Source organism: Leuciscus leuciscus (assembly GCF_965113295.1).
Source record: "Leuciscus leuciscus genome assembly, chromosome: 24".
Classification (NCBI taxonomy): Eukaryota; Metazoa; Chordata; class Actinopteri; order Cypriniformes; family Leuciscidae; genus Leuciscus; species Leuciscus leuciscus.
The window spans coordinates 2,649,055-2,662,173 of NC_138723.1; the positions used below are offsets into that span (position 1 = coordinate 2,649,055).

General features: G+C 44.7%; 1 protein-coding gene across 1 annotated transcript in view; it reads right to left on the reverse strand.

Annotated features, from left to right (window-relative positions):
- Nucleotides 1–13,119, reverse strand: part of LOC309488943 (uncharacterized protein) — a 58,159-nt gene that overhangs the window by 19,178 nt on the left and 25,862 nt on the right. Inside the window, exon 10 of the mRNA XM_082157388.1 lies at nucleotides 10,132–10,301. Within this exon, the coding sequence (XP_082013514.1) occupies nucleotides 10,132–10,301 (170 nt within the window). The remainder of the gene's footprint in view (nucleotides 1–10,131; nucleotides 10,302–13,119) is intronic.

A 13,119-nucleotide genomic window follows, 5' to 3' on the forward strand; every position in this document is an offset into this window, starting at 1 on the left:
AAAAAAAAGTTCACCGCGACGGAGAGGCAGAACGCACACCCTGTTTATTTTCTTTATTTTACAAAAGCACAATGTTTTGATTTGATTGTAAGTGGACACATACAAAAGTAGAAATATCACAGATTCTTTTTTTATATTTCTTTTTTCTGTATAACCATAAATGACGGAGTAATTTAAGTTTATGTTGCTGCTATGTGAAAAAAATCCAGCAAAACGCGTCGGCGCGTTTCGACCTCAGAGGGTTAAACAGGCCTTTGATACTGTGAATCATGAAGTGCTTTTGAACAAACTAAGTACTTTTAATTTTTCTGAGCAAGCAACTGGCAGGTTTCGAATCAAGAGAGCAGTGTGTAAAAATCAATGCAGAATATTCAACCCCTCGACAATCTACAATGGGAACTCCACAAGGCTCGATTTTGGGGCCTCTGCTCTTCAGCTTATACATAAACGACTCACCATCATGTTGTAAAAAAGCTGAATGTCAGATGTATGCTGATGACACAATTATTTGTGTATCAGCTAAAACCCCTTGTGTAGCAGCAGATATATTAAAGGGATAGTTCACTTTGAAATTAATTTTTGGTATGTTTTAGCTTACCTCAAGGGCATCCAAGATGTAGGTGTCTTTTTTTCCGCAGTAGTTTCAATTTTGATATTTTTAGGTCAAACCGTTCTTGTCTGTCAGTCATATAATGCAGGTCTATGGTCACGGTCTCAAAACACAAGCACAGAGTCCAAATTAAAACAATTCCCCGTCGTCCAAATTAAACAATTCCCCATCGTAAGTACACATTGATGGCCTGAGACACGAAACGAGCGGTTTGGGTGAGAAAACGAACAGTATTTATATCGTTTTTACCTCTTATACGCAGACATGTCCGAGTGATCTGATCTGACGTGTACGCAGACTGGTGCATAGACAAGATGTCGCCTTGTCTACGGCAGTTCATTGGAACGAATGTCTTTAAGGCGACATCTAGTGTATATATCTATGCACCAGTCTGCGTACACGTCAGATCAGATCACTCGGACATGTCTGCGTATAAGAGAAAAATTTTCTCACACAAACCGCTCGTTTCGTGTCTCAGGCCATCAATGTGTACTTACGATGGGGAATTGTTTAACCCTCTGAGGTCTGAGGGGTTTTTGGGGTCCTTGAGATGTTCTGACATGCCCTGACATTTGTGCTTTTTTCAGTTGCTTATAAACATATTAATGGCAAAGGTATAATTACACTCTATTTAGCACAAACAGGGCTACCATAATATGTGAGCAACATGCATGTACATGTTTGTATTTTTGAGAGAATAATGTTTATGCATGGTTATTGAAAAAACTAAAAACTAAAGTTTCTGAAATAAGGCCACAAAACACATACTAAATACGTGTCAATAAGACTTTTGACTAATTGATGTCTTTGCCTAGAATTTTTTCTTCAAAATGATGTGAAAATCATCCTGCCCTTATCATTCACATAACACAATACATTGATTTAAATCTTGTAAAACACTTTTTGATTGTAAAGGCAATATGCGCAAGGGGCGTCAACCATTCAACAGCATCATGCATATGTAGTGATTCACACCTCAGGAGACAATGGGGCCCGCATACTTAATGAGCCATTCATTCAGGTGTGTCACCTATAGCCACAAGAAAGAATGCAAGAGCAATATATATACAGTATATATATATATATATATATATATATATATATATATATATATATATATATATATATATATATATATATATATATATTCTACCAAATTGGTTCACAGTTGGAAGCATGTCAATTTTTTTTTTTTTTCACAAATTTTGCTTGCAAATTGTATAATATCCAAGGAAAACATGTCTATTAATTGTGCAGTTAATTCTCATACTGTATTTTCAGTTTTGGAATATGTATCCTCTCCCCAAATTTGTCAATAATAAAACACAATAAAAATTATTTAAAGAAAATGCTTATATTTACCTTTTAAAATTTGTTTACATCTACCTTGTAAATATATATTTTTTTATTAAAAAGGTTACAATTACAACAACAATTGAAGTGTAATCTTTCTTTGTAAAAACTAAAGTATACATTTTATCATACATATTTCAAACTTCGAATATAGCCTACATTGACAAAACATACTATATTTAACATATTAGCAAAAATTGGCAAACAAAAGCTTATTTGAGGTGGCAGATATTTTACAGTAAAAATGTGTAATCTATCCAAAACTAATCAACGAAATGTTGTCTTTCATATGTCTGTAAAATAGGTCTTTCGTTTTTATTATAAGGAATATAAATGTTAATTTGCAGTTTAATACGTTGCTTATACAAATACATTTTATTTCAACATATTTCAATCGATTTTACTCAGTATAGCTAAATAGTTTGCTAAAAGCAGATCATTTATTCACACACAGAAACGCAATTCAAATTTAAACCGTCTTTTTGCGAGTTGTGGTAAACAGCGCATCTCTTTCGTTCATTCATTCACACAGAAACGCGATTTACTTGAGAATGAAAAAAAAAACTTACTACATTATTCCATCCGTTGCTCCTCGAAATACCAGCACTTCTGAGGTAAGTTTTCCATTATTATTATTCCTCACAGCGCTGCGAGACAGTGTAGACAAGTACACTTATCTGAATAAACTTGATGTGTTTTCTCGAGCTGATATGTGGGCGTTCACAGTTTGTATGGGATCGTCTCAGTCATTTGCGTTTGAATAGCGCGCGCTCTCCGTGGGCGGGGCCGATTATAACGTAATGAGATGAGATGAGCTCGACTGGAATCGCTCTCTTTTAATACAGATTTCACAAGATTAGAATATTTGTTTTTTATATAAATTACTTCATTTAAAAGAAGAAAATTCAAGCTTCATGCCTGTGTGTCTGTATGCCTGTTTGACTGAGTATTCGCTCAGTTATTGTTCATTTTCGGACGCGTTTCAGAATGGACTTCACTGGCAGAGAGAAGGCAGAACTCGCTTCGTGTTTATTTTTCTTTATTTGGCAAAAAGCACAACACTTTGTTTTTATTGTGAGTATACACAAAAATAATACACATTTAACAGAATCGATTGATGTATGAAACTCCTATGGAAAATCAAAGTCAACAGAGTATTTATGAGTTTCTTTTACATTGACAAAAAAAAAGCGAGCTGGTATCGCCGGCGATACCGTAGACCTCAGGGGGTTAATTTGGACGACGGGGAATTGTTTTAATTTGGACTCTGTGCTTGTGTTTTGAGACCGTGACCATAGACCTGCATTATATGACTGACAGACAAGAACGGTTTGACCTAAAAATATCAAAATTGAAACTACTGCGGAAAAAAAGACACCTACATCTTGGATGCCCTTGAGGTAAGCTAAAACATACCAAGAATGAATTTCAAAGTGAACTATCCCTTTAACTAGCGAAATGGAGGGAGTATCCCTATGGCTTAAAAACAATCACTTAACTCTGAATTTGAAAAAGACTGTGTCGATGTGTTTTTCAATGAGAAGGAAAGCAAAAGAAAAGCTTATAATTAGAATAAATCAAGAGGAAATAGAGGAAGTCAATGATTTTAAATTCCTAGGTGTAATTTTGGACCCTGAACTAAAATTTGATAAACATGTTAAAAAACTATGCAAAACTGTAAAGACTAATTTGAACTGTTTTAGAATGATTAGACATTACATACCCCTCAAGGCAGCTCAACTGTTTGCATGCCATGATATTTTCCCATCTTTCTTATTGTGTTCCTGTATGGAGCCAGGCTTCACAGTCAACTGTTAAACCCATTATTTCACTATATAAACAAGCATTGAAAATAATGGATCAAAAACAAACAAAATGGCACCATTGTATAATACTGAAAAAGTATAATTTGCTTAGTTATGATAGTTTTATTAAGTTCTCTTTTATCAAATTGATTTTTAAATGTGTGAATAATATCGCACCAGCTGTACTTTGTCCATATGTGACAAAAACAAATACTAATAGAATCACCACTAGGGGATCAGCAAATGGCAACTCCAGGGTGGCACAGCGCAAAACCACTTTCGGTCTGTCATCTTTCTCTGTAAAAGGGAAACATTTTTGGAATGCCCTACCAACAGAAATAAAAACACAAACCAATCTGAAACCATTTAAAGAAAAGGTTAAACACTGGCTGAAACAAAACCAAATCTGTGATCACTGATTATGTCACTGTGCAGGCGCACTTTTAAATGGACATGTACATACGGATAGAGAGATAGACGCACACACACATACACAGATATATGTATATAATGTTGTGTTTTTTTTATTTTTTTATTGTTGCTTCTGTTCTCTTGGTAATGGTGATGTATGTAGCCTAACCAGGGACAGGGGTTGTAAATTAGCTTCAGCAAGAAACCCTATGCAACACATCTGTTCAAGTTATTGTAACGTGTTACAATGTGTCTCTTTTGCATTGTCCCTGACAAATAAACAAATAAATAAATAACATTTAAGAAGCTTATACACATGTTGTCTCCCTGGATGTACATAGTTCCCTTTCGTGGTCACTCCGAGTTACGTCGGATGACGATGAAAGGGGTTTCGCTTAGAAAGCCTATCATCTTCGAGTATATAAAACGAGCCAATGGCAATGAAATGCCATGGGTCTGCGGAATTTGCATAGCGTAACTCCGCCCCACCCTGGGGGTATATAAGGAAGTACGCTGGCAACATGCAGATATGTTTTCGCTTCGGAGCCAAGTTCATTCACTTCACTCCACAGCCAATTCTGAGTTCATCTCTATTTCTCTTCGAGACGAGCCTCTCTCCAGGTGTTGGTGTGACAGCGAGTTCCAGCGAGTGTACACTCCCTGCTTATCTGTGCAGTGATTTGCCAGTGTTTGTGTGTTCATCTCCCTGGTCGCTTCAACACTTGCGGAGAAATCTCCTTTCACAAAAGAGCATTGCACGCGGCACGTCTTTTTAAAGATGTCTCGCCCGTGCACTTCTGGTTGCGGTCGCATCATTTCTGATTCTGATGGGCACAATCGCTGTCTTGCGTGTCTGGGCGTTGACCACGCTAAGGTAACGTTTGTGGATGAGTCATGTTCCCATTGCTGGAACATGACCATCACGCTGTTGCGTTCGAGACTCAATGATCTCGTTAGAGGGAGAGTCCCCTCATCCGCACCCCAATCTACGAGCTCTGCGAGAGCTGGTACTTCGGCTGGCGGCCAGGGTGAACTGAGGGTTATGGTGTGGAACAAAGCGCGACTATTCCACGCTCCACACCCCCCTCAAGCACAGTGCAACCCGTGAGCGTTCCGAATGAACCCGCTGTATAATCTCTCGGCGTGCCGCGGGTATCATTGGGCGCTCCAGATGAAGATGAGATGTCGATCGAGCTGACGGCCATGCTTTCCCGGGCAGCCGCGGCCATTGACCTCGAGTGGTCTCCGCCACCCGGTCCAGTGCGCTTGCGGCTGGATGATTGGTTTTTGGGTGCGGCCGCTGATCCCCGTCAGCGTCCAACCCCAATGCCTTTCTTCCCGGACGTGCATGAGGAGGTCACGAGGTCCTGGAAGGCACCCTTGTCTTCCCGTGATCGCTCGGCGGCCTCCTCCACCTTTCCTCCTCTCGATCAGGCGGCTGCCAAAGGGTACACTGGGGTTCCCCAGGTTGAACGCTCTGTTGCCATGCAACTATGTCCTCAGAGTGCTTCTTCCCGCGGCAACCTTAAGCACCCGTCCAAGGCCTGTAGGTTCTCCTCCACGCTTGTGGCGAAGGCCTATAGAGCTGCGGGGCAGGCAGCCTCCTCACTGCATGCCATGGCAACACTGCAAGTCTACCAGGCCCAGTTGTTGCGTGACATGCACGAAGGGGAGGACTGCCCCAGGGCTCTTTGATGAGCTATGTGCCGCCACCGACCTTGCTCTCCGAGTGACGAAGGTGACCGCACGCTCCCTGGGTCAGGTGATGTCCACATGTGTGGTCCAGGAGCGACACCTGTGGCTTAACCTGGCTGATATGCGGGAGGCCGAGCGAACCCGGTTCCTCGACACCCCCATATCCCAGGCTGGGCTCTTCGGCGGTGCAGTCGAGGACTTTGCCCAGCAGTTCTCGACTGCTCAGAAGCAGACTGAGGCTTTAAAACATGTCCTGCCCCGACGGCCCTCTACTGCCTCCACCCAGCCGTCGGCACAGGTGCCTCAGTCCGCTCGCCGCCGAGGGCGCCCTCCCACGGCTCCCGCCCCTCCCGCACGGCCCCAGCAGCAGCCTTCACCCGGGCCGCGTCGTGGAGGAAGCCGTAGGAAGGCGCCACAGCCCTCTCCCGCCCCGCTCCCCGTTAAACGGCAGGCAAAGCGGCGCACCTGAGACGGGCTGCTCAGAGATGGCATCCAGTTCTTTTCAGGAGACGGTAGCAGGGCCGCTCCTTCCCCCGGTGGAGGGTCGGGGGAGAATCCTTGGTTTCCCGAATCCCGCTGCCCGTCCAACGATGGGCAGCACCCTATTTCGGTTAAAGAAAGAACTGACACACCCATCTCTGAGCATACAGAGTTCTCGGATGACAGTGCGCGCCGCTCTCGAGCCTCGCCACTCTCGTCCCCCTCTGTCGCCAGACCCCTGCCAGAGCATGCCCCCATGGGACGCTGGTCCTCCCCTGGCCTCCTCTGGCAGGACGCGGCTAATGACCGTGCCTCCGCACCGGGCCGCTATGCCACCCACGCCTGGGCCGGTCATTCCGCTTCGCTGCACCACCAAGGGTACGTCTGTGGTCCGCATGACCCCGCTGGTACAGTTCTTGGGAGCCTGGTTAGAGCTTCCCAGACTGTCCCGCTGGGTCGCGAGGACCATCAGGCTCGGCTACGCGATTCAGTTCGCGCGGTCTCCTCCCCGCTTCAGGGGAGTCCGCTTCACTATGGTCGGTGGCAATGCCCCTGTCATGAGAGCGGAGGTAGCCACCCTACTGGCGAAGGGTGCGATCGAGACTGTCCCTCCAGCCGAAATGAAGTCCGGGTTTTACAGCCCCTACTTTATTGTACCGAAGAACTCCGGTGGGTTACGACCGATCCTGGACCTGCGCGTCTTGAACCGCTCCCTTCACAGGATGCCGTTCAAGATGCTCACGGCCAAACGCATTTTCGAATGCGTGCGGCCGCAGGATTGGTTTGCAGCGATCGACCTGAAGGACGCCTACTTCCATGTCTCCATTCTTCCTCAACACAGACCGTTCCTACGGTTTGCTTTCGAGGGGCAGGCATACCAGTATGCGGTTCTCCCTTTCGGGCTAGCCCTGTCTCCTCGCGTCTTCACGAAGGTCGTCAAGGCAGCCCTTGTTCCACTACGGGAACACGGGCTTTGCATCCTGAACTATCTCGACGACTTGCTGATCCTAGCTCACTCTCGAGACCAGGTTTGCGAACACAGGGACTTAGTGCTCCGGCACCTAGCTCGTCTGGGCCTTCGGGTCAACTGGGAGAAGAGCAAACTCTGCCCCGTGCAGAGGATCTCTTTTCTCGGTATGGAAATCGACTCGGTCGTCATGTGCGCGCAGCTTACGAGCGAGCGCACGCAGTCTCTGCTGACTTGCCTTCGTCAGTTCGAGGGCAAGAGTGCGGTCCCCCTGAAACTATTTCAGAGGCTCCTGGGGCATATGGCATCCGCAGCCGCGTAACGCCACTCGGATTGCTTCATATGAGACCGCTTCAGCTTTGGCTTCGCGATCGAGTCCCGAGGTGGGCATGGCAACACGGCACGCTCCAAGTCCCAGTGACTCCGACCTGCCGTCAGACCTTCACCCCGTGGACGAAACTCAGTTTTCTTCGGGCCGGAGTGCCCTTAGAACGAGTTTCCAGACATGTTGTTGTATCAACAGATGCCTCCACCACGGGCTGGGGTGCCATATGCAATGGACATGCTGCCGCGGGCTCCTGGACAGGACCCCAGCGCCTTAGGCATGTCAATTGCCTCGAGTTGCTGGCTGTACGTCTCGCCCTGCACCGCTTCCGTGCGTTGCTCAGGGGCCAGCACGTATTAGTCCGATCAGACAATACAGCGACAGTAGCGTACATCAACCGACAAGGTGGTCTGCGCTCCCGCCGTATGTCGCAACTCGCCTGCCACCTCCTCATATGGAGTCAGAAGCATCTGAGGTCACTTCGAGCCATTTATATCCCGGGAGACCTGAACCGGGCGGCCGACGAGCTGTCTCGGCTTTGGCCTCTTGCTGGAGAATGGAGACTCCATCCCCAGTCGGTTCAGCTGATTTGGGATCAGTTCGGGGACGCACAGGTAGATCTGTTGCCTCCCACGACTCGTCCCACTGCGACCTGTTTTATTCCCTGACCGAGGGCACGCTCGGCACGGATGCACTGGCGCACAGCTGGCCGCGGGGCCTCTGCAAGTATGCGTTTCCCCCAGTGAGCCTTCTTGCGCAGACCTTGCGCAAGATCAGGGAGGACGAGGAGCAGGTAATTTTGGTTGCCCCGTATTGGCACAACCGCACCTGGTTCCCAGAACTAGTTCTCCTCGCGACAGCACCTCCCTGGCCAATCCCTCTGAGGAAGGACCTGCTTTCTCAGGGACGGGGCACCCTATGGCACCCTCGTCCCGATCTTTGGAACCTCCACGTGTGGCTCCTGGACGGGACGAGGCAGATTTGAGTACCCTACCACCAGCGGTGGTGGCTACCATCACTTCCGCTAGAGCATCGTCCACGAGACATGCCTATGCGTTGAAGTGGAATCTCTTCGTCAACTGGTGTTCTTCAAAACAACAAGACCCCACGAAATGCCCGATCAGTGTCGTGCTTTCCTTCCTGCAAGAAGGGTTGGAGCGAAGGCTGTCTCCCTCCACCCTGAAAGTGTATGTTGCCGCCATTGCCGCACATCATGAGGCAGTTGAAGGTAAGTCCGTTGGAAAGCACGACCTGATCATCAGGTTCCTGAGAGGAGCGAGGAGACTGAATCCTCCTCGCCCTCCTCTCGTACCCTCTTGGGACCTCTCAGTGGTTCTAACTGCCCTGCAGAGTGCTCCCTTTGAGCCTCTGCAATCAGTGGAGCTTAAGTTCCTGTCAATGAAGACAGCGCTCCTGGTTGCATTGGCCTCCATCAAGAGGGTAGGGGACCTGCAGGCATTTTCTGATTGGTTGGTTCTTGTCACATGAACTGCGGTGCGTTTGCGGCATTCTGAAGAGTTGAGATTTTTTTTTATCTCGCTGCGCCTGGAAAAAAACGAGTGCGTCGCTTCAATTATGAGCGCGCGCCTACATTTGAACGAACTTGAGCGCGCAAAAGATGCGATATGTGAACGAGGTTCACATAGTTGACGAGACCTTTTTTAGACCTGACTAAATGAAATTTAAGACCACGGATGAAAATCTGGCCGTTTTTAAGACATTTTAAGGCCTTAAATGTAAAGTTCCGAATTTTAGACTTTTTAAGACCCCGCGGGAACCCTGTAATAAAAAAAATAAAAATTTGTTTTATTTAACTTTTCCTTTTTTTCTTTCTTTTTTTAAAGGGGAAAAAAATATCCTTTGAAACAATTGAACAAATCTGGAGTACAATTTATATTTAGAATTGTACATATTTGTATTTGTAAAGACACTTTGTGATTGCATTGAGCACGATGCACACTGAAATATACTATATGATTGAACTCTGTGACCCTGGACCACAGAACCAGTCTCGAGTCGTACGGGTATATCTGTGGCAATAGCCAACAATACATGTTATGGGTCAAAATTAGCGATTTTTCTTCTATGCCAAAAGTCATGAGGATATTAAGTAAAGATCATGATCCATGAAGATATTTAGTAAATTTCCTACCGTAAATATATAAAACCTTTATATTTGTGAGTGAATGCAGCACAATAGAGAACATGAATGCACAACTTTAAAGGCGATTTTCTCAATGTTTAGATTTTTTTGCACCCTCAGATTCCAGATTTCCAATAGTTGTATCTCAGCCAAATATTGTCCAAACAAACCATACATCAGTGGAAAGCTTATTTATTATCAGCTTTCAGATTATGTATACATCTCAATTTAAAACAAATTTACCCATGTGACTGGCTTTGTGGTCCAGGGTCACATATGAATGATCAAAATAAGCATAAAATGACACAAGAAGCAGCAGCATGCGTGTGGGAGCCGACCCACCACAGTGTTTGTGGATGAAGTCCTTGATCGGGCCTAGGTTGGGGTGAAACACCAGCTCCCACTGACTCCATTCCTGCAGATCCTGCAGAAGAGGCGCCGAGCGCAGACACACACACGCTTGATGCCGGCTCACCTCGCCCAGCAGACCCACCGTATCTGACACACACTCCCTGAGAACACACACACACTCAATGAGGCCTCCTATCAACAGGGTCTTATGAAGGACAGTGTAAGGTCATCTGACAACTCTTGAGATGTTGGGCTTTTCAGAAAGTGTTTTTCAGACTAGTGGAAAGAAAACATCCAAGATATATTTTAACTATATCTTTTAGAGCACTAAAATTTTATTTTAATGTGTTTGAAAAAGTCTCTTCTGCTCATCAAGGCTGCATTTATTTGATCAAAATACAGTATTAACCATGAAACATTATTATAATGTAAATCATCATTTTCTATGTGAATATACAGTAAAGTGTAATTTATTCCTGTGATCAAAGCTGAATGTTCAGCATCATTACTCCAGTCTTCAGTGTCACATGACCCTCCAGAAATCACTCTAATATGATGATTTGATGATCAAGGAACATTTATGATTATTATTAATATTGAAATCAGTAATGTTAGGGTTAGGGTTAGGTTAGGGGAAGAAAACTCCAGTTCTCCAACGAGAGCCAGAAGGCACGGGCTCGCACATCGTTTTTGACCGTTCACCGCTAATCCAACCAATTGGGCAGTCATTTCACTCTTGTATATATTTATTTTAATTCTATCTTTCTGTTTTATAGGTCTATGATGGTCAGAAGGTTACCAGGTATTTCATCGGTTAATGATGGAACCCGTCCAATCCCAATTGGAGGAGGTAAGTACAAAGATATATTATTATTATTTTCTCTCATCTCAGTCCAATATGGGGAAGGTTAATTCCCGGTAAAATTCATATGGGAATACACCAAAAATGTATTTAAATTATAAGTTTTTGTCATATATTATCGAAATGATGGTGTATCTCCCTTTACCAGGGAAACTAGAGATTTCAATAAGGATCCCTTCCAAGAGTTCTAATACACTTGATTGAGACCATGGGGATAAACCGTGTTCAGTTTTTTAATCCACTGTCTCTCCTTCATCCATCTCTGTTTGTCCGACCACCAGGATCCTGCCTCTATCCCCATAATGGACAAATTGGTGCTACCATGAAGTCTAAAATGCTCATAAAGGTACGTAGCCCTCCCGGCCCCATTGACCGAGCGTAGATGTTGTTTTAATCTTTCCAGCAGGGTGTTCTTGGTTTGCCCAACATACAATCTGCTGCAGACCTTACACTCGATACAATAGACCAGGTTGGATGACCGTAAGCCCAGGGCGTGTGAAATCGGTGCACCCAAGTGAGTGAATTTATTTTCAATAAATTTTGTACATTTGAGAAACCCGCTGTATTTATCTTTCTTAGGTCTAATGCCCAAGGAGGAATGCACCAATAAATCTTTCAAGTTTTTGTTCCGTCTGAAGGCTGCTATACTTTTAAACGAGGTAAGTGGTTCAAAACGATCCTGAGTTCTCTGGAAGTTGATTTTTAACTTCGAGTTTAATGCTAGGGAGGCTGAAGAGAAGGTCGAAATAAAGGGGACCAGATGCTTATTACGGTTTTCTTCTCTAGGTTTTAACCCTTGTTGAAAAAGTTGTTGAACCTCCACCTTTATACTTCTGAGGAAGGTTCTACTGTAACCCCGATGTCTGAGGGCTTGGAAGAGGGTCCTACTAGCCGAATCAATATCCTCTGCTGCTGTGCAAATTCTATTATACCTTATTAATTGTGATTTCACAATTCCCCTATAGGTGTGTTTCGGATGGTAACTAGTCTTATGCAACAGCGCATGAGTATCAGTGGGCTTAAAGTAAACCCTCGTTCCCAGAGAACACTCCCCACTATCCCCCCTAACGATATACACCTCGGTATCCAGGAACTCAATTTTCTCCCGTTGTAGATTGTATTTCACTGAGATGGAAGCATGATGTTCGTTTAAGATCGTAATGAATTTTGTAAACTCAACCTCTGAGTCATTCCAGACACCAAATATGTCATCCAAGTATCGGACATAAAAGCTGGGCAGCTTGTGGCATTTAGGGAACACCGTTGTCTCCCAGTCTGCCATATATATGTCGGCGTATGCCGGGGCGAATTTTTTCCCCATTGCTGTTCCAGAAATTTGGAGATACTGTTTGGAATCAAATTCAAAATCATTCCGAGTAAGGCCCAATTCCAACAAGGTAAGAAGGGCCTCGTCTGGTCTAGAAGGGTCAGGGTACCTCTCAAAAATCTCCCGTACTGCCTTTAAGCCCAGTCGAGTATCTATATTAGTGTAAAGGGAATCAATGTCAATGGTGAAAAGCATCCCCCCAGGTGGCACTTTGATCTGTTTCAACTTTGCTACAAAGTCAAAGGTGTCCTTGACATAGCTCGCATGTTTTTGTGATAAAGGATTCAGGAAATAATCAATAAAGGCCGCAATCCTATATGATTCACTCCCGCAGTCTGACACAATCGGTCGTCCAGCAGGAACCTGATTCGGAATGGTCCAGGTCTCTGGAGACTTATGGATTTTAGGCAGCAAATAAAATTTCCTCGGCTGCGGGGGGTCTTCACCGAAGAGATAGTATTTCTGCTTGGCTGTTATAATCTTCTTTTCATACAGGTCGCCAACAATTTCCCGGATCTTTTTCTGGGTCTCCAATTGGAGGGAACCAGCCAAGGGTAAGTAATGTGTTGTATTACTCAATTGTCTGTGGGCTTCGGTCAAATATTGATTCTTGTCCATAATCACAATTTTCGAACCCTTATCTGCAGGTTTTATTACGATATCCTGATTAGCTTTTAACCGATCAAGTGCATTTCTTTCCTCCATTGACAAATTATTCTCCCTCACCCCATAAACACAAATCCTCTCCAGGGCTCGTCTATCTCGTCTGATTAACTGTTTAATGGGTTCC